The sequence below is a fragment of the Chinchilla lanigera genome, unplaced genomic scaffold, assembly GCF_000276665.1.
Source record: "Chinchilla lanigera isolate Chin_1 unplaced genomic scaffold, ChiLan1.0 scaffold00054, whole genome shotgun sequence".
In the NCBI taxonomy this organism is placed as follows: domain Eukaryota; kingdom Metazoa; phylum Chordata; class Mammalia; order Rodentia; family Chinchillidae; genus Chinchilla; species Chinchilla lanigera.
In genome coordinates, this window is record NW_004955455.1 from 1,048,464 (window position 1) to 1,076,099 (window position 27,636).

The 27,636-nt window shown below is 47.4% G+C and overlaps 1 protein-coding gene across 6 annotated transcripts; it reads right to left on the reverse strand.

Moving 5' to 3' along the window:
* Nucleotides 1-482: 482 nt before the first annotated feature.
* Nucleotides 483-27,634, reverse strand: Hps4 (Hermansky-Pudlak syndrome 4). Of its 6 annotated transcripts, none has more exons than XM_013520385.1 (14): nucleotides 27,559-27,634; nucleotides 24,990-25,487; nucleotides 22,734-22,824; nucleotides 21,028-21,153; nucleotides 17,696-17,803; nucleotides 17,199-17,315; nucleotides 15,264-15,358; nucleotides 13,446-13,518; nucleotides 10,728-10,764; nucleotides 9,946-10,081; nucleotides 8,507-9,416; nucleotides 4,208-4,340; nucleotides 3,683-3,791; nucleotides 1,444-1,700 (listed from the first exon to the last, which is right to left on the reverse strand). In XM_013520385.1, the coding sequence occupies exons 2-14, from the start codon at nucleotides 25,028-25,030 to the stop codon at nucleotides 1,529-1,531; spliced, it is 2,148 nt and encodes a 715-aa protein (XP_013375839.1). In that variant the 5' UTR covers nucleotides 25,031-25,487; nucleotides 27,559-27,634; the 3' UTR covers nucleotides 1,444-1,528. The 6 variants fall into 6 exon arrangements, with proteins under 6 accessions (XP_013375840.1, XP_013375839.1, XP_005396200.1 ...); XM_005396143.2 differs by having other exon boundaries at nucleotides 9,946-10,042; nucleotides 21,028-21,171; XM_013520383.1 differs by having other exon boundaries at nucleotides 21,028-21,171.
* Nucleotides 27,635-27,636: the final 2 nt, after the last annotated feature.

Below are 27,636 nucleotides of genomic sequence, written 5' to 3' on the forward strand. Positions count from 1 at the left end.
GCACTCAGGAGGCCGAGGCAGGAGGATGTTTGTGAGTTCAAGACCAGCCTGGGCTACAAAGTGAGCTCAAGGCCAGCCTGAACTGCACAGTGAGACCCTATCACAAAAAGACAAAAAAAGAAAGGAAGGAAGGAAGGGAGGGAGGGAAGGAGGGAAGGAGGGAAGGAGGGAGAGAGACAGAGAGGGGAAGAAGAGGGAGAGAAAGAGGGAGACAGAAAGAAAGAAAGAAAGAAAGAAAGAAAGAAAGAAAGAAAGAAAGAAAGAAAGAAAGAATGAATATGAAAGGATGTGTGTTGGTTTCTGCATATACTACATGATCTGGTACATTGGCTTTCAGTATCTTCAGATTTTGGTGTCCTTGGGATATCTGGGAACCAGTCCACTGATACTAAGGGCTGACTATATACATGTACATGTACACGCGCACACACACACACACACACACTAATGTGCATCTTGACTCTGTCACTGGAAAGGTTACATGTACTCATGGTTTTTGGCCATTTTATTATTGGCCCTTAGAAACCTGTGTCAAGAGACCACGTCATAAACATTAGATATTGTTCACTGACATGAAATCATTAACATCATCACTTTCAAACAGCACTTCAGGTTCTGGCAGTAAACATTCAGTTGAGATTCAGCCTGCAATCTACATCATATGATCACAAAAGACTTGATCAGAAGTAGTAGAGCCAATGTGGGAGGCCACATGGGTTCAGAAACACAGAACCGCATGCTGTTCCCTTCATCACAACCACCACTGGAGGGCGCAGTCCCGCTCTACCCCCAGTCTTGGACACTCCTATCTGGGACACCCACTGGACAGGAGGCAGATGCATAACCCCCTCCTTCCCAAAGGCAGCACAGACCAATTCTCCATCTCTGCCCTTGGGGATGTGATTCGTGACCTCCATGGCCCCCGTTCCCATCTGTATCATCAGGACTTGGCCCACTGCTGTATTCTGAGGACCCAGCGCCCCTTTTCCACAGACCTCCCAGGAGGACCACACAGGAGGACCCTGAGCAGTGGCAGCGGGGACAGCCTGATAACAGACCCACCTCCTCACTGTGCAGTCAGGCCCCACACCCACCTGGTTGTAGGGCTGAAGACACTGGGACCAGGACAGCCCAGGTCTATAGACTGCCGCCCCAGAATGCTTTGGCAGCCGTTCAGGCCGGGATGGACAGCAACAGGAAATAATCAAATGCCCCCGGCTCCGTATGATGGAAACTGACCCTGAACCTCTCTGGTATGAAGAGAGAGTGGCCATCTTGGCCCAATACTGCTGGTATGATCGAGTTCTTTACCAAGTGCACTGTGTATGCAGACCCTAAGAACAGCCCCCACATATCCACATTCCAACCTGCAAAAAGAGTCACAAAAACTCAAATGTTCTGTTCCATAAAAGGTACTACTCCAGGAAAAACGGAGGGACCTTTTCCATTATAAAAGGTGGAGCTTCCCTTGCTGGCACTGTCTTGAGGCTGCTGCCAGGCAGTGAGTGGGCTTGGGCTGCGGCCTGGCTCACAGCAAGTTCACCCCGTGCTTCAGCAGCTTCTGCTTGGCTTTGCCCGCGAGGCTGAAGGCTCCATCCTGTGGGTTCGGGAAGCCAGAGCCCCGGGCGGCAGACATCAGCGGTTGGAAATAGGTCTCCTGGGCAGGGCTGCAGCAGGCATACACAGCCGTGGAGGCATTCCTGTTAGAAGAGGAAAGCAGACAATGGTCCCACAGGGGCAGCAGGAAGGTTGGCCACAGAGACCTTGGTAAGGCTGTCCTGGGGACGCCAGCACAGCGAACGCTGCGGTGTGCAGTGTGTGGCTTAGGATTCGTTTCGTTCATCAGAGTTTCAGGCCTCAGTCCCAACAGCAGTCTTCCTATCCTTTCAACTTACTGCAGACAAGGACAGTCTGTGGCGGGGCCTGACGTCTCACACCATGTCCCCATGGAGTCTCGGTTGCCTCAAGTCTAGCATGACAGTGGAGTCAGGGACCACTAAGGCTCCTCTCCCTTGGATCTCTCCTATGCTGAAGAATGGAGAGAATTCTATCCTCTTCTGGCTTCTCCTGCAGGGACTTCACGGGCCTGAAGCGCTGGCTATCTTAGTGTCCTTACCACTGACTACACCAGGGGGACGAGCTCTTCACAGAGCCATGGGAGGCACCGTGGCCTGGTGGTTCTAAGGGGAGGTCAGTCACGCTGCTGGGTATGAATCCCAGCCTCACCTCCTAGCTGTGTGTCCTAGGCTAGTTACTCACCCTCTCTCTGAGTCCTAACTTTTTCATCTGTGCACTGGCTATGACAATGGTATGTCTCCTCCCTGAGGCTTTTAAGAGATTACATAGTAAAAATATATGTAACTTGCTTAGCACACGGGGAGTGGTTAAGGGAGGGCAGCTGCTGTCTCCACTGCTGTTACGGAAATAACCTCCCAACAAATCCCTGGAGCTACGGATCCCTCTCGGCTCCCAGGAAGGTGAAACGCTGTAGCTGCAAGAAGCCTGGTGGAGCAGATGCTGACATTTTACTCGCTGCCACCTCCCACAAAACAGCCACACACCTCCCAACACAACCGGGTCCCAAACCATGCTGCAGATGCAGCTCACACCCAGGCCGCCAGCCTGGGGCAGCTCTGGAGCACACTAGAGCAGGCTCACTGGTGATAGAGGCTGGAGTGAGGCGCCAGCTGGGGACGGCGTGGCAGGTGACAGGGCGCTAGAATGCCACCAGCTGAGGTTCCTGTGTGCCTCAGTGACCAGGGGCCCAACCCAGCCTCTCGCCAAAGCTGCCCCCTCAAACTGAAACGTATGAGGGTAAAGCATATACACTTCAGAGTCACACAGGCCTGGGTTCAAATCCCAGCCCTGCAGTGCAGTAGGAATGTGGCTCCAGGACAAGCTGCTGATTCTACTGATGCTTCAATTTCCTTTTCTGGGAATTAAGGAAAAAAAAAATGCACTGGACCAGATCGTTCCAAAGGCTAAACTGAAAATCACACACATCCCCTCTGGCCCTCAGTCTTGCCTTATTTTCTGCTGTTTCATAAGAGATGCGTACAGAAAGAGCAAAACAGAAGTTGGGTGGTAAAATACTGTAAATTACAATAATAATTTACACACTTGTATCTATGCCATGGTGTGAGGAAAAGAGTTCATTAGTACAATCTTTTTTTCCAGAAAAAGGACTATCAAGCTAATTAAAATAAAAACACTAATAATCCATGCTTTTGTACAGAAATAAAAACCAGGAGTAACACATAGCAAAAGGAGAAATGTGGTCATTTCTTGGGTGTGTGATGGATTGAGGGAAGAAAATACCTTACTTTACAGATTTCTGAGCACCCTGAATGTGTTTCTAATGTGGGCATATATCACTTTTTTAAATCTGAAAGACAACAATGTTATTCCAGCAAATTTCCAGCAAGGACACACCTCAGGAAGGGGTGCGACTCCATGACAGTGAGGATTCTGGGTTTTGTCCCCATGGACCCTAGTGTCTAAAGCAGAGAGGGACCCAGAAAATCCCTGGTATGTGAGTGCATGGGCGCAGATAAAGTAAGGCCTTGAACACAGTGAGCAGAATGCTCTTCACTGGGAACCGCCACACTGGCAGCCTGGCCAACAGGGGCTCCCTTTGAGCTGGACTGTGGGGAATAGGCCTAGAGTGGCTGGGGAGGCTCACCTGACAGTCATCTGGTACAGTGTGGGCTGCTGGGCGAAGTCTGCATGCATGAGGCTGACGGCCTGGAGGAAGTGGCGGTTCTGGGCTGAGCCCCCCGGGGGAAGGTTGGCTTCCAGGGAAGAGGACACAGGTGGTGAGTAGCAGCCCTTCCACTCCCACACGACCCGGTGGACGGGCTCAAGGCTCAGAGTGTGGGTGTCAAGGAAGAGGGAGAGGAGCAGACACAGGGTGCCACCATGCCACCAAGTTCTGCCTGTGCCCCAGGAGCCACGGCCGGTTCCTACACAGAGGCTTCAAAAATCTAGGCAGGCCTTTTCAGGGATATCTGAGCAGGAGTGAGTTCTGCTCACAACACTGGGGAAATGCCAAGCAAAGACAAACAAGCCAAGGGGCATCAGCTGGGTGGGGCTGGGTTCCCAGGGGGGCAGCACCCTGACCAGAGGCCAGGTACTCTGGCACAATGCCAAGCTGTCCCACCACCACCTCCGGAGGTGTCCTCAGCCCTGCGACCCGCCAGCTCCTTACCCGTGAGCATGTTCTGTATGTGGTCATGGTGCACAAAGCTGTAGGTGCTGCCTGCAGGGCCGGCCTGGTCTCTGGGCAGCGTCTCCTTCAGATGCACCTCCAGCCCATTGAGGGATGCCAGGCTGCTGTGGTACTGCAGAGGGTGGGGAGAGGGTCACAGGCAGCAGGACTGGCCTCGCAGCCCTTGCAGGGCCTCCCATCTGACTGTGGGCTTAGTTTAAACTCCCCTGAAGGTCTCGGAGGCTGTTTGATTTAGCCAAAATGGGCTCTGACCAGTGTTTCTGCCTGTTCACAGAGAAGCACCAACTCACACCCTATGTGCTAATGTTTCTAAATTAAAGGACATATGCAGAAGATAAGAAAAGAGAGATGGGCAGAAAACTAAATTGAAGGAAAAGAAAAGAAAGCGAGGAAAAGTTGCCCATAGTCTCACCACAGTCCGCCACAGCATCACCACAGCACACCACGGCACACCTCCCTCCAACCACGGCTTCCCTGAGGTGGTTCATTCAACAGTGCTGACGGCCAGGACCATGCCAGTGGCTGCCCTCGTACCTCTCCACAGCACTGAGATTGGTGTCATTCCTAGCAGACTCACAAGGGTCACAGATGCCCTCTGTGGGCTCTGGGAGGAACCAGCTAAGGACAGCTACCAGGGAGATGAGGGCCCCACACTTGCATTTTTTAAAACCTCCCAATGGATGGGTAGTGTGTAAATCCAGTTGTAACACTGAACGAGGCTTTTTTGTATTTTTTTTTTATAAAATAAAAATGGGATCAAACCATAGATAGTAACAGATGCTAGCTTATTAATCTAGTGATACAGTAGGAGCTACATTCCTGGTCCTTAAATCTTCTATAGCATCATCCCCTATTGGGCACGTGGTGTTCTTGAGGCTATGCTTAGGGCTGGACTGAGAACATCAGTTATGTCCATGTGGTCTCCACCTGAAACGGGGCCTCCTGGGGCTGCTGAAGCCACAAGACCGCTGTCCCTGAGCTCCAGACAGCTCCCAGGTAAAGACATCTGAGCTCAGCGACTTCCTAGCCAGGTGACCAGGGGCAAGCTATTAAGTTTCTGTGTGTGTGTGTGTGTGTGTGTGTGTGTGTGTGTGTGTATTTTTCCCCCATCTGCACAATGGCTTAAACAGAGAGGGCAGAGTTTTGTGTGTTCAGGAGAGTCAGACACAATCTCCCATGGTCAAATGACCTGAATGCCCTACCCAATACTGACTGTAGCAGACACTAAGGAGCCTCCATGTGGACAGATGTGCATGTGTGCACATTCACAAGTACTCACAGGCACCCACATGCATTCACCATGAGGTCAGGCCACAGCCTCACGAGAAGTTTCACAAAGCCAGTGAGCCATGCTAAAACCTGCTTTCCCTGCAGGCACTGAGCTCTGCTTCCAGAATCTTCTGCCTCACCTGTCCTCAAGATAAAATCACTTGGCAACAAACATACAGTTAACCACAAGATGCTATGTCAGATGACACATGGACACTTGTACGGATAACTATGCTTTCATCAATACCAGGAGTCACAAAACTATGGCCTATGAGCTACATCCAGCCCAATGCCTATTTTTTTATACAGCCTAAGAAGTAAGAATGATTTCTATATGGCTCTTATATTTTTATACGGCTAGGGGGAAATGTATAATACTGTGACATGTAAAAATTATCTGACGCTCCGACGTCCATATTCATGAAGTGTTACTGGCACACATCCACACCAGTTATTTACATATCATCTATGGCTATTTTTGTACTGCAGTGGCAGAGCTGAAGAGCTATGCAGAGCTGAAAATAGCTGCTTTGTGGTCTTTACATAAAGTTCACCAATCCTGATACATACAATGATCCTCAAAACAGCCGTAGGAGGTGCAGAGCTGGAGATAATTCCTGGACCCCCCTGACTTCCAGTGTACATGACAGCAAAGGGCCGGAAGACCTGTGGGGACTGTGACACGCACAAGCAGCAGGACATGGGACATGTATTCAGAGAAGCACAGTTGCACAGGCTGTGGGGAGGGGAGTGGCTCGTCTATAAAATATTTCATGAAACACTCTCACCCTAGCTTCAGGACTTGTCTAATGACAGCTCAATGTCCTCATGGGGCAATGAATAATTGATCTGACCACAGTATTTGAAGGTCACTGAGCTTATCTTGGGCTCCAGGCAGGAAGCAACAGCATCAATGGCTCTATGCTGCCCCCTGGTGGGAGCCTACTCCATTCCTCCGAACCCACCCCTACCCACCCCTTAGGGCTGCTTCCCTCCCCCGGCTCCTCCCACCCTTCCCGCTGGTCAGCTCCATCCTCTGCAGACCTAGTAGTTCAGCCCAACCACTGATAGATAAGTTGGTAACATGACACAAGGACACCTTGGTGTGTAACATATAGGATCCCTTTCTAAGGGACTGTTCCCCGACTGTCCCATCTGGCCTGTCCCCAATCAGCAGGGACCCCGGCATTCTGCACAGCTGCAGGGAAATCAGGTTGAATGTTTTCTGTGCGGATCTGGGACAGAAAGACAAAAAACAATCTCCTCCAAATACAAAACAGGCTTCGGGTCTGCTTAGCAAACTCACTCTCAAACCAGCAGGCTGACCCAAGTTCGTTACCCCTATTCTTTTTAGAAAAGACTAGCTTTTCCTCTTCCATAAAACTGCATTTTATTTCCTGGGGTCTCACCAGCATCAAACCCTTCTCTGCACAGAAGGCATGGATGGGCCTTGACAAGCCATGCACCATGTCCACCTACCAAGAGCCACAGAGGGCAGGGCAATCACCCTGCCTTTGCTTTCCCACCTACCATAGCAAGGACAGATGAGTTGAGGCACAGAGAGGCTGAGGCAGGGAAACAAGAAGCCAGGAAGAATTCTGGACCTGCCACTTGCCTAAGATCTATCTTAAGCAGGCCCAGTTTCCTTGCTGGTAAGATGGGAGTTGCAATGGATGTCTCTCCGCAGAATCAAGGCTTGGCTAAAATAACAGATGTGAAGTAGCATTTAGCTAATAAAAAACACATCTCACAGAGCAGCCTGTGCTACTTTTTTCTTTTAGGGAAGAAGGTAAAAAGAAACATATTATGTCTACATACTGCATCCCACATTGGCCTTCAAAATAACATTTGTAAGGCTCAGCACAGTGCAGAATAGGTGGTGAAAATTGAAGCAGTAAGATGAGATGTGGGCAGCTGCAGCCCTACCCACCTTTGCTGTTATAAGAGAGATGGGTGAAGTGACAGCTATAGAGAATGAGGACAGAGGAAGCAAACAAGTGACAACTTGGTGCCCTGGGGGTTTGTGGAAAGAGGACTGCTAAGCCAGTACTCTGCAGAAGAGCAGTCTCTTGCTAGAAGCTCTGTGCAAACGGAGCAGCTCAGCAGCCTTCCCTCCTCCTCTGTGCTCCAAGGTGACTTGCTCATTTATGGAGGGTCACAAGCCCTGCATGCTAATAAGATTGGCTTAGAATAACATAGATTTAAGAATAAAAACAAGGCGAACCCCAGGACACCATTTGCCCTGCAGCAATTTCAACCTGCGGTTCTTCCTCTACCACTTTCCTTGCCAACTAAAGCAAGGCTGTTACCATAGCAACTGCATCTCCAGCATAGGCCTGGACCCTACAGAAGGTCAGATCACTGCTCTAAGAGGGGAAAGGGGCTGAAAGGGCTTAAGAAGATCCCTCCAGAGCCAGTTGAGATTTCAGATGTCCCAGGCCTTCAGGGGAAGGCACTCTGGGTCACCACTGTGCAATGGTGGGGCTCTGGAGGGAAAGGCAGGAATTCCAGGAACTCCCACCCAGGCAGACTACTTCAGAGTACAGATTCCATGCAACATGGAACCTAGAGCTGCCCAGGCTAGAAAATGAGGCCAGGGCAGGAGCGATACAATGGTTGCACATGCAGCCCTTGCCTGCACTGTTTCACTGCATGTGCAACAGGAGGCCCAGAACCACCCCATGCTACTGATAAGGAATCCCAGACTCAGAGGGGAAGAGCTTCTGTGCAAGATCACACAAACTCTGGAGAATGACACAGCCAGAACTCCAACCATCCAAGAAACTGGAGGAAGGAGAAGTGGCAAAGAACCAACAGCTGGATGCCTTTGTACCAGCACTGCACCACATGCATGGCTTACCCCACCTCCCAGACACCAAGGAGGCTGGCACTGCTGATACCCCCACAGCAAAAGAGGCAGAGGCTGCCCGGGGACACAAAGCAAGAGACTGAGCCAGCCCATCCATATTTCTAGCAGGCCACCCAAGCAGCGGGTCTGGAGACACTCACCACTTCCTCAATGGCTGTGCTGTCTCTCAGTAGCGGTGCCTCGGCAAGCAGGCATAGCACCAACCCCTTAACATTGTGGGTGTAGAGGTTCATCTGCATGAGTCTCACGGGGACCCCCACTGGGGCCAACCTGGAATCAACTCTGTCTGCGGAGGAGCCATCGTGCAGGGAGTCTGCTGAATCAGAAATACACTCTAGACCAGTAGCTGCGAGGCTCTCACAGACACCATCAACCTGCTGATCTGCACCTTGGTCCCCTCCAAGAAGCTCACTTCCTCTCTGCTCAGGATCTGGATCTGGGTGAGGGGACAATGGCCAGCTGGTCTGCCTGGGAAGGGGGTCTGTTCCAGGAACAAGGGTGTGGCTGCTGGTGCCATGAAGGTCTCCATACTGCTCTCGGGCTCCATTCTGGGTGAGCACATCAGGTGAGGAGGAAGAGAGGTGACTGCTGGTGGCCATGTCCTCAGGTGGCATGCGTTCCTGGTTGCTGGCATCACTGACAGCGTCCTCGCGGTAAAGACCTCTGCCAGCTGGGGCACACACTTGTGGGAAGGCACAATGACCTGAGAATGCTCCCACTTCCTGAGCTTCTGGAATATGGATTTCAGACAAGTCAATCTCCTCCTGAAGAAAGCCTGGTTCCTTGTGCAAGGAGCAGCTGAGGCCAGGGACCTCGCCCCTGGCAGTAGTGTGCAGTCCTGTGGGCCCCCATTCGTCCCTCTCATGGCCAGGCAAATATCCATTCTCTCCTTTGCCCTTTGGCCACACTCTGTCAGGGAACATGGGCTCCAGGATGGTAGGTGACATCCGAGCTGCAGATGCCACTTGCCTGGTGGCATCTTTTTTTAGGGCAGATGTGCTCCAATCCTTTGCAAGATGCTGGGCCGTGCTGTCCTGGGGCCTGGCTGGCCTGGTGAACAAGACATACGTGAGGAGGGGGCACACTGCCTAAGCAGTTCCACGGGGGGAGATGAAAGCACTGATTCCGTAACTGCACAGGGTCAGTGACACGTGGGTGCCTGAGGCCACACAGCCTAAGATGCTATCATGGTTAAACCACAGGAGTAAATGGAAGGTAGCATCTGACGCTTGGGGGTTCCCAGCATGAGGCCAGAACCTGCTACTGAACATGGGAGCCCTTGAGTAACAGTCACCCACTGAGGGTCTCCCATGAGGAACTGTCACAGTGAACCTGTAAAAGAGACTGTGCAGGGGAATGGACTGGGCCAAGGTCATATAACTGATAAGGAAGGGGTCTAGGATTTTGAGCACACTCTCAGATCAACACCCTCAAGCTGCAGATGCCTGTCTGTAACGCAAAACAGCAAGGGGCTGGCACTGAGGAGGGATGGGAAGTACCAGGGTTCCTTTCAATGGACATGTAAGCAAGTCTTTTGCAATGTGCAGTTAGATGAATTCCCGGGTGATCTCTGAACTACCTGGGCATCTGCTCCACTGGGAACTCATGGAGACTGGCAACTTCCTCTTCGGTGAGGAAGACAGGGGTGATCTGGACATTTGGCGGAAACGCTGCTCCTGGAATTGTAAAGCAACATGGGCAGGGCTCTCCCTGGGCTGGAGGAAACAGAAGGGCAGAAACTGTTCCTGTGGTCATGCACCCAACCCAGAGAGTATGCAGGAAGGCAGCCTTCAGCGTGGACACAAGCCACAACTGCAGGGGAAGAGCCCCTGCAGACAGCACCATCCCAGCTGGAGAGAAGGGGGACAGTCAATGGAAGAAAGTTTACTTAATTAAAAAAAAAAAAAAAAAACACAAAAGAAATAAGCTAGAAAAAAAGGGCTTAACTGACAAAGGGAAAAAAAAAAAAAAAAAAACACAAAAGAAATAAGCTAGAAAAAAAGGGCTTAACTGACAAAGGGACTGCCCCAACTTAGGCTTCCACAGGGAACCATGTCCTCGTGCAATGCCACCACAATCTGCAAAAGGGCCTCCTGCAGGCACCAGAGCCCAGGAACCTGCCTGAGCAGCGTCACAGCACTGAGCTAAGGAGGGTCTGCATGCAGGGATCAAGAAGGCATGAGCTTGACAACTAGGATTCCAGTCATAACGCTGATCCTGAGGATCTCTTAGATCCAGTCCCCTAATCTTATGAGCAGAGGAAATAAATACAAGGGACGGGGTAGCCTTGAGATGGCTTGTCCAGTGACAGGCAGCACTGGTGTGCCGTCCTCAAAGGCCACAGTGCAGGGCTCCACTTACCCAGGTCCTGTGGAGCATTCCCTGCTGCAGGTGGTCTCTGAAAACAAACAGGCACACAGGTTGGCACCAGATGCCACCCTCTCCTCCTGACCTAACTATCAGGAATTCACCTTGCCATCTGTTCATGAGCCTTCGCCAAGCCCAAAGAGCTTGTCCCAGCCACATGCCAAAAGCCTGGCAGAAGGAGCAGAGCTCCCCCAAGCTGCCTGCTCCACCACCGCTAGGAGGAGGCAAGAATCAGGCCGCTCAGGCTGCAACACCGCGCTCACCTGAACTCAAGTACTGCTCAGAGTTCTGATTTGCTCAGTCTCTCCCTCTGGGAAATAAACATGAATTTCTGGTTTCCTTTGCACCACAGAGAATCATTCTACAACCAAAATGCGCGAGTCCAAAATGTGTCACTCTCACTCAAAGGGACCTGACCCGAGCCCAGTGCCATACCAGATCTTCCGCTTATTCTGGTTCACAGCCAAAGCCAGAAACAGGGATTTTCTAACAAGAAAACAAAAAACCTGAAGGTTCCAAAAGCAGCTACCTAAACAAAATACAAACCAACACTACTCCTCTGGCCAGAATGACTTTTAGTCCTATAAGATGGTATGCCTTGCTTTCTTCTTCAGTGATTTCAACAGTTCATCCTAAGGTTACTATGCCATCCATAAGCTTATTCCAGACAAAAATTCTTTTTAAAAAATCACATATAATCCTTTCTCCTTAAACTAATAATACTTGGATATTTTTAAGTTTTTTTGTACTTTTGAGATATTATATGAAATCTGCAGCTGGGTTGAGTTTCTGCATGCCTTAAAATCCCAGTACTCTGAGAGGCTGAGGCAGGGGAACTAAAAGTTCAAGGCCAGCCAGCAGTTGTGGTACCCTTGAACTCCATCTCTAGTAATAGAAAAAAAAAAAAAATCTACTTGTCCACTTAAAAATGTAGTATGTAATCCTGTCTTCAAAACATCTTTGGCCATTTTAAATGGCTGGCTCAGATCTTATGAAGCTTACAGTAGTATGGGTAAATTAATTATTCCCTAACCTTAGGTCAGCGGTTGACTAACTTCTTCTGTAAGGGGAAAGATGATATGCAATTTCGGCTTTATGAGCCACGTGGCCTTGTCCCAAGACTCAGCTCTGCTGCTGTGGTTTAACAGCAGTTCAATAAAACTTTATTTGTACTGTATGTAGCTGGCTCGTAGGCCAGTTTGCCAAATCCCACCTTAGACGTTTTTCACATCCATAAATCCTGCTGTGAGAGAAGCTGCCCCTCACCCCTCAGTACAGTGGTACCTCATCTCACAAGTGCTTTTGTTGGCAATTTAATTCGCAAACAGAAGCATTTGGCAAACTTTTGTTGTTTGCAGAGTCTGCATCGGGTAACAAACATGACCACGGTCATCTTTTCTAAAACTGTAGAACAAATTAAGTTTGTGAACCAAGGTAACACTGTGCTGGGAATCAAACCCTGGGCCTACATAAGCACTGAACTACATTTCCATCATCCACTCATTCATCCATTCATTCAGTACTAGGATTGAACCCAGGGTCTTCACACTCAGCTACATCCCCAGCCCTTTTTATTTTGAGACAAGGTCTCTGTAAATTGCCCTGGCAGGACTTGAACTTGCAATCCTGCCTCAGCCACTTGAGTAGCTAAGATTACAATTGTACACTACCAAGGGCGGCTTATTTTTTGTCTTTTTGAGACAGGGTCTCCCTACGCAGTAGTAGTCCAGGCTGGTCTCGAACTTGCAACGATCCTCCTGCCTCAGCCTCCCGAGTGCTGGGATTACAGGCATGCACCACCATGCCCGGCTAGGGTGGCTTATTTTTTTTATTTTGTTTTGAGACAGAGTCTGACCTCAAACTTCCCATCCTCTTGCCTCAGCCTCCCATGTAGCTGGGATTATAGGTGTGTGCCACTGCACTGGCTAACAACTGAATTTTGAATATCAATTTTTTTCAGCAGCTAGAGCTTTTCCTTAATATAGATTTCAAGAAGTAGAATTATTAAGAGAAGGGAAGGACAGCTTTAAAGCTCCCTTCATCAGACTATTTACCAGAAAGTGTGTTCTCACCAACACCCCACCACCAGGGGTAAGGAGCCTGGACAGAGGCCCACCAGCATTTTACGTTATCTGCTGACTTCATAAGGGAAGAGATAGCTTTGTGATACACTGAAATCACACTTTCATATCCTAAAATACACAAAAAGGAAGGAAAAATGATGGAAGAAAACTGTGAGGTATTAGCCATGGTTATCTTCATGTGGTCCAATTGTGGGGAATTTTATTCCCAATGATTACGTCTTTTTTTTTCCACTATATACACAATTAAATAAATCCCAAATGGAAGTATTATGAGTCTCTGTTTTCCCAAGTTATTTAAAGGACAAGTTCTTTACTGGGGCACCTTTGAAAAATCTAACATTTCTTTGACATAAAGACCATCTTGGTAGCAAGTCAAATTCTGACAGCCACTTGTTTGAAGAAAAAGCAGCTATCCAAACCTACCACATGGAAGAAAGTGCTTCCTTTCAACCTTGTCAATGGCTTCCCTGCTGAGGAAAACTGCGCTAATAGACCAAGGGTCCTGACAACATCCAGTGAAACAAGTACCCCAGGCCCAGCAGTACGTGGGATCGGGTAAGTCCCACCAGACTTGGTGACAGGCACTGTGGGGCGAGCATCCTGGCCAGGCAGGTGAGTGTTACCATACCTGGTCCAGAGGTGCAGGTCTGTGAAGCAGGATCTTGGCAGTGAGGGAGGGCACAAGCTGGGTGCTCACAATCCTGCAGGTCAGACACAGGAACAACAGCACAGTGAGAAGAAACACAATGCAGCCCTCTGCATTTAAGAGATGCCTAATGTTCCATATTGGGATGGATGGTGGGAGTCTCAACTGGTTAAAGCCCTTATGAAGGGTACACTGGCAGGTCCCACCAACAGTTAAAATGCCTAATAAACCCTTTGACCAGGCTCGCACCAAGATCTATGTGTAAGAATATTCATTACAGGGAAAATGCAAAACAAGTAAACAATTAAAGATTCACTAAGTAAATCATGGCCTAGCCAGATCACCAACCCATGCACGGCCTTTCCAAAAACAGACGGCCCTGTATGGCCTGGTAAAGAACTCGCTATGGGACACATCGAGTAGAGGAACCCTGTGATTCCACTTTCATAGAGAGCAGAAATAAGCAGAATCAATGCATGTGCCTGTGCACAGGTGGGAAATGCAAAGAAAGAGCCTGGATGTTGGTCAGCTGCTGACTCTGGGGGTTAGGGGACAGTGAGGAAGAAAGAAAAGGAACTTTTCCATGTGTTCTGTATATTTCTCTATTGGTGGATTTTTGTTGTTGTTGTTTACAATGAGAAAGTGTTGAAGTAAGTACTAGCCATATAATTTTAAAATATATAGGAAATGTAAAATACGGGGTAAATGCTATCTTTGAAAGCTATGTCTTGGTGAGCTTGGCAACCCTGCAAGTTCAGTTAGCGGTATCCTGCTGACAACAGAGGAAGAGGACAAGGCAATACGGTGCACTGTGCTCAGTCCTTCCACATCTGCTGAGTCATTTCATTATCCGCACAGGGTCTCTTTCTCAGAAGAGAAATCCAAGGTGAAGCAGCTTGTCCAAGCCTAGAGGACTGGGAGGAAGAGAAGCTACGATTCACAGCCCAGCCTGTCAGGCCTGAAAGCACTGCTCTCAAGAGCCTCCCCAGAAGCACCTGGAGTGCTCCTCAGCTGCACGGTCACCCGGTCAGCAGGGGCCTCTGGGCTCTGACTCTGGCATGAGGACCAATTCTCAGCAATGCATGGAGTGGCTCTTAGATACTCAGGCTCACAAAGAGGCCCTCCAGCTGGGTGAAGGGGTCTGTGAGTTCTCAGAGGCCTGTCAAGATGCAGACCTGGGCACTAGGCTGGGAGGAGCTGGCGAGAAGCATGTGATGCTGCTCTGCAAGCTAAGCTGCAGCCAGTGCACTGGGGCCCGCAGGGCACAAGATGAAGGTCACTGCAGGCTTCACATCCCTCCGTTTATACTACTGGCTGCTACCAAGATTGGAGCTCCACACTGACATTCTGTAAGTGACAACTATAGAGTATGACCCACACTGAGAATTACATGGACCCCTTTCATAGGTCCACCTTTTCTAAACACTCTAATCTCCAATTCTCAGTTGTGCTCAAAGACAAGGACATACCTCAAGTCAAATCTAAACAACCAGATACAGTACAGAGTACTGCACATCACAAATGCTTTTGTTTGGGAACAATACGGTCCACAAACAAGCATTTCGCAAAATTCTGTTTTTGTTTGCAAACTCTGCACCAGGTGATGAACACAACTGTGGACATCTTTTCCAAAACTGTGGAACAAATTAAGTTCATGAACCAAGGTCCCACTGTAGTTGTCAAATAAGCCCACGTGGAACTGGCCAGAGACTGAGCTCCCTGCCTATGACCTAGAGGAGGCCAGGCAGTCAATTCTGCAATGGGAGAGTGTGGTAGAGGAAAGGGATGGGCACTACTCACAATCCTTTATAGAGGATGCAGCCAGCTAGAATGTGAGGCGCACGCTGGCAGGTCTGCAAGATGAGGGCTGCCTTCAGCAACAGCAGGGGATCCACCTGCGCAGGCAAGACACGTGGCCACTCATTAGCATGCTCACAATCAGCAAGGGATACAAGGGCAGCGGTTTTTTCAGAAACAGACAGGCAGGTTATAATTCAAAGCCTGGAGAAAGGAGGTGTCCCACAGTCAGACCCTGTCATGCCTTGAGTCTGATCTGCACTCAGTACCCACGACTGCTCACACCAACAAAATGTCAAATGCTGGGCACAGGAGGCCTCTGCAGAAGCTGCAAGGTGCAGTGAATGTGCAAGTGGCTACTGCTGGAGATAAAGCAGACTGCCCGGGAAACCCTGACTGTCCATGCTGAGATGAGATGGCAGCAAGTCACGGTGCCAAGTGAAACCCACCCACCCTGCAGAGCAGCCCCAAGGGAAACTTAGCTGGCTTCACTGATATCTGTCTAGGTGCCATCACTCAATCCTGTCACATAAAGGAGAGCAGCACAGCTTGATTCCAGATCCCTATGAGGAATCAGTTGCCTAGAAGTCCCTAAAACTACAAGAAAAGCATCTGAACCTGGTCAAGAGCGTCCAGCAATACCACCCACCTCCTCATATTTCCATCTGTCTGCCTGGCAGTGAGGCCCTGCAGGCACCCACAAGGTGCCAGGATGCAGCATGAATGGAACCAAGTCCTGGGGCAGCTGCCACATGAAGAGGTTGTTTATTCTTTCCTTGCCTGAAGACTGCCCAGTGCCAGCCAGCACCCTGTATGACTCAGGGCCAACTCCATGAAGTCCCTTCAACAGAAGCAAGGAACACCCTTCCCTGTCCAGTGGACTCATCTGTGTGAAGGCTGATACACAGCACCACACCCCGTCAGAGAGACACATCTGCCCCTGCTATGAGATGCAGGAGGCTCACCTGAGATGCTCAGGGCTTGGATAGCTCATTCTTCAGGGGACAGCATAGGTGGCCTGGCCAGCCATGCAAGCAGCTTGATTTTAGAAGTGCCAAGGGCAAACAGAATGGCTCAAAGAGGCAAACCATTTCCCAACCTATGTATCTATCTCTTCCTCTCTATTCTTTCTCTCTGTCTGTCTGTCTGTCTCTCTCTTTTAGCAAGTCTGTTTTACAGTGTTAGTGCTGGGCATTTCTGAGGTTGAGAATAATTAAATCAGATGACATTATTACTGCTGAGCATGGAGAGGAACTTCAAGTTCCTGAGTTCAACACTGCTGAGGCAATAGCAAAATGGTAATTGCTCATACTGAATACATTAAGTCTCTGACTTACAAACATTTGAGTTGCAAACTTTCAGATACAAATGGACATCACACTATAAACATCCACTATGAACATCCACAAATCACAGAAAGTAGTTCACGTGTCTGTCCAACACTGTCACAGTTGTGCTGCTGTGTGCTTACTATACAGTAGTACCGTGCTTAACCAGAGCCTAGGATGTTTATGTGTTTGGGGGTTTTTTATGCTCTACATTGTATATTTGTGTCAAGGCTGTATAAGACTCACTTTGTTGGACTTGCAAATGAACGTGAATTATGAATATTCTCCCAGAATGAAACTCGCTTGTAAGCTGGGGACTTCTTGTACCTACTTGGTATCACCTGAGGTACAGCCTCCCTGTACCATCAAAGCAATCCTGGGAGGCTGGTATCACAACACCAGTTTACAGATGAGGGAAGGGAGGCTCTCCGAGGTGCCCTGTCTCAGCAGCCACAGGGAAGCCCAGTACAGGGCTGAGTGCCTGCCTGCCTAGGAAACAACATGTTCCAGGCACTTCTCTATATGTAGCTCATTTCAGAAATGTTTTTAAAATACTGTCCTGAGGCTCTGTTCTTATGCATGAAGTAAATAAGGAGAATAAAAACATTACTTTGGTTCGATCCAGGTTCCAGAGAGAATTGAATATCTTATGCAGATCACTAGTGTTTTTCAGAACTTGCTCAATGAAAGCATTCCACTGCAAACTCAGCTCCTCTTGAGATTGGTTCTAAAACAGAAACAGCTTGAGGTCAGTACCTGACATCTCGACAGACAGACAGACTTTTCAGCAAGGACTGCAACTACGCTAAAGGCCAATCCACACAGGAAACTGGCTGCAGGGGTGGATTATTCTGACTCCCTGCACACACATATCCCCTTCTCCCACCCTTCCCACCTGCCCCGCCAGAGAACCAGGGCACATGCTCATCCTTACCATCCCAGGGAAGAGGGGGTGGAGAAAACTCTTGGGAACACAGGCATCTGAGAGGGGCTCCAAGGGCCCTCAACCTGGTCACTGGACACCATGTATTCATGTAAAGTGCTGCATTCTAGCAGTGGAGGTTTTGCTAAAGAAACCCAACATGATTCCCCAAGCCACACTCATACCTTGTAAGCCAGAGAAACAGGACCATTGTAGAAATTAAAGAACCCAATGAGTTGATCTAGGAACCGCTTGCAGCTGATATCAGGGAGCTCCACAGCACAACCCAGCACCTGAGAAGAGGAAACCCAGGGGATCAGGCACTTCCCTGTTCTTTTAGGCCAAGCCCAGAATCCTGGCATCCACAGCTCTCCATTTCCCATCAAGGCTGACATACCTTCCACTGCCACCAAGCTGATTTCCCTAGACAACAAGTATTTTCTGCCCCTCTATTCATGGTGCCCAGCCTAAAACGCACTCCTCCTTCCTGTTCATTCACCTTGGGTTTGCCCAAACCTTTCAGGGTCCACTCCGGATTCTAGCACCTGTACCACGCCTGTTCTGCTAACTGTGGCCAAAGTAGACCTCTTTTCTGACCCAAGTAGTGTGAGAACTGGTACTGACCACTGTATTTTTGACCTGGGCTTCACCACAAACCCTGGACAGACTTAAACTGTCCCATAAGTGGTCACCTGGTCCCTCCAGCTGGGTGAAGAGCTTCGAGGGCAGGACTGACTGTGTCATCACAGTCCTAACCCCCAAAGGGCTAAGTGCAGGGCTGACAAACCCTGGCTGACTAGGGAAGAGATCTGGTCATCTGTTTAAAGAGCCTGAACACAGCTCATAGTCTTTGGCACAGTGATACTACTTCTAGGAATCTGTCCTAATGGAATGCAATCCGGAATTAACAAACGTAGAAAGAAAACAAATAAACAAAAATTCTCTTAAACGTAAACTATAGGAGAGCAATGTTTTCTCCCCTGAAGTGATCCAAGACTTTAACAGTCTGGCACAAGGATATGTTTACTCTCTCCCCAGGGATCTACAAACTAAGAACAATTCCAGTCATAATCCCATCAGCTTTCCTTTAGAAACTTATAAAGTGGCTTAACAATGGAAACACCAATGATCTAAAATATATAAAACTACCTTAAAAAAGAACAGGGTTGGAAAACTTATCCCACCTGATTTCAAGACTTACAATAAATTGAAATCAAGACAGTGTGGTACTTGCTAGGATTCTCAAATATATCAATGGAAGAGAATCCAGGACCCAGAAATAGATCCACACTTATTTGGCCACCTGATCTCTGACAAAAGAGCCAAAGAAATTCAATAGAAACAGGAAAGTTTTTTCAAAAAAAAAAAAAAAACAGGCCAAAGTGGTAGGAAGTAGTTTTTTAGGATACAAAAAGTAACCTTAAAATTAAAAGCTTCTACTCATCAAACAAAATTAATAGGCATGGCACAAACTGGCTGAAAATATTTTAAAAATATGTATCTGACAAAGAATTGGTCTCAGATATATGAAGAACTACAAGTCAGTAAAAAAGAAAACCCAACTTAAATAAAGGACAAGTACAGCTGGATGTGATGGTGCACACCTGTAATCCGAGCTCCTCAGGAGGCAGAGGCAGGAAGATTAAAAATTATAGGCCAGCCCAGGCAACTTGGACTTTGTCTCAAAATAAAAAAGGCTGGAGATGTAGTTCAGTTCAGAGCTCCTGGGCTCAATCCCCAGTAGGGCAGTATAAAAAAGAAAAGAAAAAAGAAAGAAAGAAAAAAGGAGCCAACGTTTTGACACACTTCACTAAGGAAGACAGACAAATGGCCCCTGAGCACATGAAAGCACCTCCACGTGGTGGTCTCACAGGAAATGCAAACTGAAGCCACAACAAGACACCAGCACAAGTCCAGCAGGAGAGATAAAATTAAACACTGCCGCTACCAGTGCGGAAGGGGAATAAGTGCAGTTCTCTCTGACTATTACTGTTGAGAGTGTACAACCACTTGGCAGCAAGGTTTGGCACCTTCTTATAAAATTCAACATATATTTGCCCTATGATCAGCAGTTTGAAAACACATTTCCGTAAAAAGACATCCATGAGAATGTTCCTAGGAGCCTTACCCTCAATTTCCCAAAGCTGGCAATGTTGCCACCCATCAAAAGGAGAATGAACAGACTGTAATATAGTCAGAAAACGGAATACTACTTAATAGTAGAAAGGAGTGAATACTGATTCATGGAATCTCACAAATATTAGGTGGCAGACAGAGGTCATTTAAAATAAATAGTACACTAAATATTCATATGAGAGTCTACAGCAGGCAAAACTAAGCTATAGTGGAAAAATTCAAAGCAATGGTTGCCTGGAGTTGGAATGGGCAGAATTAACTGGAGTGGGACATGAAGGAGCCTTCGGGGCTGGTGATCATTTGCTGTATGTTGCCAGGAATTTGTGTAGTGTGTGCAATATTTGTCCAACTGTATCAAATGGCACACTCAGGACCTGTGTATTTCATCAAATGTAAATTTCACTTCAAGAACAAAAGAACAGGGCCATGGATAGAGCTGAGTGGCACAGCACCTGCCTGGCAAGGGCGAGGTCCTGAGTTTGAGTCTCAATACCCCCACCAAAACAAGAACAAAGGAACCACAGACAGTGAACTTTAGTTGATTACATTTATGGTAAAGGATTTGTGGATAAGGGAATATACTAATGTATGCAACTTACTTTGAAAAATATTTTTTAAAAATCTGGATAGATGCAAGGATAAAAGGATGAAAATAACAATATATAATGAAGCAACTACAATAAAATGTTAATTGCAAAAAAAGGCATATGAGTTTTCACTGTAAAATTCTTGCAACTGTTCAGTATGTTAGAAAATTTTCATAATAAAATGTTGGAAAAATATCTACAAAGAGAATATACCACCCCATACTTCAGCATTCCTTTACCTCCAAAGCCTTAAAGGGAAGGCAAGGGAAAATACACTTTAAATTAAATGGCTATAAAAGGATTTTTAAATTTGTTTACCTTTAATGTATTCTTTAAAACCTAACTGTATATATGAATGTCAGGTTTTTTTATTTTGCTCCGAGTGTAGACAGCAAAGAGTACATAGGGAAGAAAAGATGGAAATAAGAACTCAATTTGCAACACAAACCAAATGCAATTTCCACAGTTTGGCCTCAGTCTTGCAAAGGAAAGAGAACCTAGCTGTGTGCAAAACAGGATACATTAGAAATGTCTCACACAGAGCTTGGGGTGAGCTCAGGGGTAGAGCATGTGCTCAGTACGTGCAGAGCCCTGAGATGGGCTCAATCCTCTGCACAAAGGAAAAACAGGAATGTTCTGGACAGCACTTGGTTATGACAGACATGTCAGCAAGCATCACCAGAAGGGGGGATGACAACGGGACACGGTGCATAGGGGAGGGGAAATAAACTGGAGTTTCAAAAGCTACAGATCACTGTAACACTCCAGCAGTGACAGGGCCTATCTGAACTTACCCAGAGGTAATCTTCTTCAACCTTTATGGCAAACTTCAGTTTCCGCAGGCGAATGAGAGTGGGAGGAGCGCCGGAAATGTCAGAGACACAGCGGACGACTCCAGCGATCTGCCCACAGAGCAGCTCCTGCTGGTCAAGGATGGTCTGTGAGAAAGGAGCAGATTCCAGACAAGAGGCTGAAATTCTTGAACTCTTGGGTCATTCCTCAGGGAAAACTAAAACCCAAATGCCAAAAGATGTCTTCTGCCTATTCTTATGTAGCCCAGGAGCCAAGAATTGTTTATATATTTTAAGGGTCATAAAAATAAGGAGTAATATATGACAGAGCCCTTGTTAGGTAAAGCTCAACATAGGTATCATCAGGCCCTTTACAAGTTTGTCGAGCCTGTCGGGTGGCTGACTGTCAGAGATTCCCCAGGGAGTGCACGAAACAGCACAGAGCTCTGTGTTCCGAGGATTACAGGCACACACTTGAGTAGACACACAGTCCTTTCATTCCCACTCTAATCTCCAGCACAGAGCAGTCTGAGCAGCCTGGATTAATCCTGGCCATCTAAGTCACAGCGTAATCACATGAATGGACACAATCTCCTTATCTGTCTTAGCCTTAATCGAACTGTGGGACAGCCAGACACAACGTGATGCCACAGAAAATGTGCACACCATCTCTGAAGAATTTCTGCCTGATAGACCTGAACTTGAATCTAATCAAGCTTACTACTATTCTGAAGGAAATACAGTAGATAGAAGACAGCAAATGACATCACCCTGAGAAACTAATCAGCCAAGCCCAGAGTGTGGGATATTTTAACATTCATTCTACCACACAATTTGGCTGGGTCTCCTCAATAATTCAATGGCACCTGTAATCCCAGCACTTGGGAGGCTGAGGCAGAAGGAGTGTTGTGAGTTCGAGCCCAATGTGGGCTACAAAGTGAACTCAAGGCCAGCCTGAACTGCAGAGTGAGACTCTGTCTCAAAAAAAAAAAAAAAATAATTCAATGGCATGGGCAGAATAAAGAATGGGTGCATGGGTAAGGAGTATTATAAATGGCCTTGAAAGTACAAAACAATCAGAGACTATGTGCATGTTTTTGGATGGATTAGGAAACACAGAGATAAAAAGAGTGAGAGAGAGAGAGACTAAAATGATAGAAGGGTGAAATCAATATAATCTGCGTAGCGTGATCTTAAGGAATTACTGTTATCAATTATTACAACTTTTGTTAGATGTGAAAATGTTTAATATCCTTTTTTGCGTAGAGATGGCACTTGATAGTGGTGAGATGACACAATGTTTAGAATTTCCTTCCACTGTTTCAAGGAAGTAAATAAGAGGAGAAAGGTTAGCGCATATAAAACTGGTAATGTGTTGATAACAGTCAGTACTAGCATTGGCAAATGAGGGTTCATGATACTATCTTCTCTCCTTTTGTATGTGTTTCAATAAAAGCTTTCTCAAAATGAGGAAACAGACAAAAAAGTCATGATAACAGCAGAGAGCTGGGGAAGAGAGAAGTCCCGACCAAGCTGCCTAGGGATTTTAAGACCAGAACACAAAGAAATAGTACATCTTAGAATAAGATGGCAAAAGTGTCAAATGCCTGGATTGGCCAAAGAAAGCTGTCCTGAGCTAAATCCTATAAAAACTCACCACTTGGAGACAGTGGGATCCATGCTGAATACTAAAATGTCATGTGGCTTACCTGGGAAGGATAAAAATAACAAATGCCAGCTCTGGTTGGATCTCCTTCTTCCTTCACCTTGGAGCCATCATAAAGAAAAAAATAATTCCACCTGGTAAGAGAAAAAAATGGAGCCATACTTTCTTTCACCCAGTGACAATGGCATGTTAAAATGCAGCTTCCTACTTCCTAGCCCAAAGAGGCCTTGTTACCCAGTGCGGCCTTCTACTAGGACCAATAGAGAAGCAACCCAGCAGCTACAAATAGATAAAACCACTCCTCAAGCGCAGGAGAGGCCAACTAAAAATACGCCTCTATCCAGCTGTCAGACCATCTGCCCAAAAAGACATGAGTAGCTGGAGGAAAACTGGTGCACCCACAATGACAGCTCTTATTTGAAACGTTGAACCTTAACTGTACAACCACACAGCCTGGTGCACTGTCCTCCAAGGCTATGATAACGAGATAGGTTAGGGATGTCTAAGCTGCACTTCTCACAACTGCTGAGCACAGAGATCTCCAGAAATAGTCCCTATACCAGGAATTTACCTAACAGATGTTCACTGAGGGTCTGCAGTGTGCAGAATGCACTTTCAATACAGGGCAGCGAGTCTACAAGGAAGAGCAGGGGCCTTTGGGAGTTTACAGAGAAACAGCAGACTCTTCTGTCAGTTAAAACTTTATCAGGCTTTAAGCATCACTCAAATATGCTTCTTCATCAACTTTCTCCTAATTGCCTCAGCCCAGAGGAGTCTAAATTTCCACTACCCCCTCTTTCCTAAAGACTCTTAGGGTCTGCTCTACAGTATGATTATGTAACATTCATTATCTTCAGTATCTGATTACCTCTTCAGACCACAGAGTGAACTCCCCAAAGCTGGACCTCGGTTTTATTTCTAAATCTCCAAAAGCACATTCATGAGGTTGCAGCCTACAGTGGAGAAGATGTCCCCTGCACTCTTTTCACAGGGTTCTATGCCCACCCTGGGCCTCCCATCTCTCTTTGCTCATGAAACCACCATCTATCTCTGGGATGATCCACTTTCTAGAGTTCTAGTGCCAGTCCAGATCAAAAAGCCTCAATAGGCAGGGTGTGGTGGTACACAACTGTAATCCTACCTATGCCTGAGGCTGAGGTAGGAGCATGACAAGTTCCAGGCCAGCTTGGGCAACTTAGTGAAAGCCAGTATCAAAATAAAATAAGAATCCAGCTCAGTGATACAGCAGTTGCCTAGCAGATGCAAGAGCCTGGGTTTGATTCCCCAGTTCAACGCTCCTCCCCAAAAATGGCTCGATAAATGTTTCAAAGTCAACTCTCCCTAGCCTCATCCTCCCTTTTCCCCACGTCCTAAATAAAAGCATACCCTGAACTGACTTACGCATATATAACCAGCCCACAATTTTATTTCATTTTTTATTTTTTTGGTATTGGGGACTGAACCCAGGGCCTTTATATCCCCAGAGTTGCCTAGGCTGGGCTTGGACTTTTGATCCTCCTGCCTCAGGTTCCCACACTGCTGGGATTATAGGTACACACCACCACGTTGGGTTATAATCAGTATATATATATATAAATATGTTAACTCTGGTAAAACCATCACTTTTACTTTCATCTCCTCATTAATGTTTGCTGGATCAAATTATGAAAAACTATCAGCCCATACAGAGTTGGGCAGGGACATGAGTTTCCGGCAGAAGTTGTGCAATTCCCTCCATGAGCCAGACTGGCCAGACCTTTTGTCTGAGTGATTCTCAATTGTAACCATTCCTCATCTCTCCACAGTGAAGAGAATCACGCCCAGGTTATTATCAAAGCTGGCTGCATAATGGGCTGTGGTTGTCTTCTCTACAATCTACCAGCAATGCTGAGCTCCTTTAAATGGGGCAAAAGGCTGGCAAGGTTAAGAGACATTTGTTCTCAGTCAGGTGTGGTGACACACACCTATAATCCCAGCATTCTGCGTGGGTGAGACAGCAGAATAACAAGTTTGAGCTCAGCCTGGGCAATTTAGTGACTTGGAAGACCTTGTCTCAAAATAAAAACTAAAAAAAAAAGGCTGAGGGTATTGCTCAGTGGTAGAGAGTCCCTGGATTTAATCCCCATTACCAAAGACATAACAAAACAAAACACATTAGCTCTAAATGTGGCTGCTCTAAAGAAAATGACTCATTTTTTGCTTAATAACATCAAGACAATCCAGCTGGGGGTTTTCAATCACCCAAGAGATCCACCCAGCAGCCTGCCAAGAGCTATACCCCAGCAGGCCCAGCACTCACCAGGAGGCTGACTTTGTCTCTGGAGAAGTGGAGGCGGCCATTTACTCTCCAGTAGGCCTCATCCTCTTCATCTGGATTTCCTTTCCCAGTGTCACTTCTTGTTTCCAACTGTGTCCCCAAACCAGTGAATCCAGGTGGGGGAAGATTAAGAGTCTTGTGTCAAAACTGCCAGTTGCTTAGTTTTTAGTCAGCAGGAAAGTACTACTTCCTTCCTTGCAGACCTCTCCGTTCCACGATTGTCTCTACAGCTTCTAGAACTGCGGCAGAGAACATAATAAAGCAAGAGACTACTAGAAAGCCAAATCCATCAGGCAGGACCGATGAGCCATCAGCATGGCTGTCTGCAGAATGACCTCTTCGAGCTCCTCTAGGAAATCCCCACAGGGAGACGCATGCCGGCTGGAGGAAATGTTCTGACAGATTTCTAACCTGAAGAGTTCAAAGCCATCCTGAAGGTTCTTTCAAAAGTTTTGAAGTTTCCAGTTCAAACATCAGTGCCTTGGTTGTGAAATAAACACAAAGAATGGATTATTTTCAGAAACCCATGAGAAAGCATGTGACCCAGGCGGGGTGGAATAAATGGTATATTTCAAAAAGGCTTTCTATACTGGCAAAAATTATGTTTCAAAATTTAAAAAAGAAGGGTAGCCAAGATTTCTGAGCAAGTGCCTTAGTTTCTCCCACAACTAATCACAGGCATCACGGATGATAAAATTAAGTCATTCGTGTGAAAAGGCACTGGGCTCACTATAAATAAAGTGGCTGCCATAGTAATAATGGAACCCAAATTAAGGAACTGTCACCTTGACAGCCCAAAAGAAACCCGAACATGCCAAATTTCACAGCTGAGCAAGTTTTCAAAGAGCAAAAAGAACACTTCCAGCAAATGGCTTTCAAACTCCCGAAAGACTGATGGACATTTGGGTTGTTTCCCAGATTTAGCCATTACAAATTGTGCTGCTGCAAATATGCACTGTGATGGCGGGAAGGGGAAAGGAAGAAAGGGAAAAAGAGGGAATATATTTATACACAAGACAGCTAAGATAATTATATATCTAGTTTCTCCTAGTTCACTGAAAAGAAAGGCTTGTGCTCATATTGTTTGGACAAGCTATCATTCCTATATCATACTGTAACTGTTATGAAGACAACGATATGCAATGTATTAATTATTGTAACTGTCCTAATAACCTGTTTTGAAACTGTTTTATTCTTATTTCTTTGAAATAAAAAATTAAAAAAAATTTTAACAAGCTAAAAAATAAACAACCAAAAACTCCCCCCAGAGAGACAACTCGGTGTATTGTGGAGTTTCAGTTAGAAGGGACCCTGGCTTCACCTTCTCTAATCTTTGTCCCTTTCACTCTCTACCAAAACTATCTTGTCAGCCACTGGCACATCCCCACCCGCAAAGACAGGCTAGTCTCAGTATTAGGGTGATTCAATTGGCCTCGGAGGACCCTTCCCTCACTCAGCTGGATGACACTACAGGAAAACACAAAGCAAGGATTAATTCTTCCATGGGATATCCCTGTGATCACCGCAGAAGTTCATTCCTATTGTCACTTCCTCTAAGCTAAATAATGTCCTCAGTGAGCTTGTCTCAAATACTGGGCTCTCTGTGAGAACAGATGGTAACACGGTTAAAGTCTCTTTGATAGATACGTTGGGGTGCCCTCCCTCATGGGACCACTCCCAGGACATTCTACAGAGTATCTCTGGGACCTACGGTGGTGAGATCTCACTTTCTGGAACCAGGGGTTAGGGATTTAGCTCAGGGGCACAGCGCCTGCCTGGCAAGAGTGAGGTCGTGAGTTAAGATTCCCGGTACCGGGGGTGCAGGGGGAAGAACTTTCTGGAACCAAGGACAGCAACCTGAAAGCCCCCTTCCTTCTTCCTAGAGGACTGGGTCCTACACTACCGAGGTCTACTCCCTGAACTCTTGAAATGTCCAGGAGAGGCCAGTAGTGACCCTGGGGTCATAGGTATCAGGATGTAACCAGAAATGGTTCTGGAAGTCTGGGAAGTGTCTCAGGGATGACAAGAAGGGGAAAACAAGGTCGGGTGGCGCACGCCTGTAATCCCAGCAATTGGGAGGCTGAGGCAGGAGAATCGTCAATAGTTTGAGGCTAGCATGGGCTACATAGTGAGTTCAGGGCTGGCCTGAACTACAGCGCGTGACCTTGTCTCAAAAAAAAAAAGTGGAAAACAAAAGGCCTGGAAGGGGTGTAGTGGCGGGGGTGCAGGAAGGAACCTCAGTCGATCACGGGAATTGAAAAGGGGGTGCTAATGGCTGCAAATGGCCAGGACGCTGCAAGACACAGTCCCCGAGGCTCAGGAAGCTGCTGGAAACCGCACGAGGCCTCTGGCCTCAGCGACAGGTCTCAGCGCCAGGAGGCTGAGAAACGGCGGGAGAGCACAGGGGTCAACCGGGTCCCACCCCCGACGTCCCCACGCCCCGCCCGTCCACCCACCCACCGCAGTAGCCAGGAGTCCAGGTGCTCGAGGTTCAGGACTCTGGACCCGGAATGTGGGCGGCGGCGGAGAGCCCGAGACTCCCACCCGGTACCTGAGCGCACCGCGCCTCGGCCCAGGTCACGCGCCGCCCCGCTTGCCGGGTCCGCCCCCTAAAGGTCGTGGGGAGCCG

Bases quoted from the DNA above. Each gene is read 5' to 3' on its own strand.
- Hps4 (XM_013520383.1), bottom strand. From the start codon at position 25,030: ATGGCCGCCTCCACTTCTCCAGAGACAAAGTCAGCCTCCTG. The intron at 15,359-17,198 runs GTAATGTTTTTA...TTGCCTGCGCAG, and splicing joins GGAACCTGGATCGAACCAAA to GTGGATCCCCTGCTGTTGCT. The intron at 1,701-3,682 runs GTGAGCCTCCCC...CTCTTCTAACAG, and splicing joins CTGTACCAGATGACTGTCAG to GAATGCCTCCACGGCTGTGT.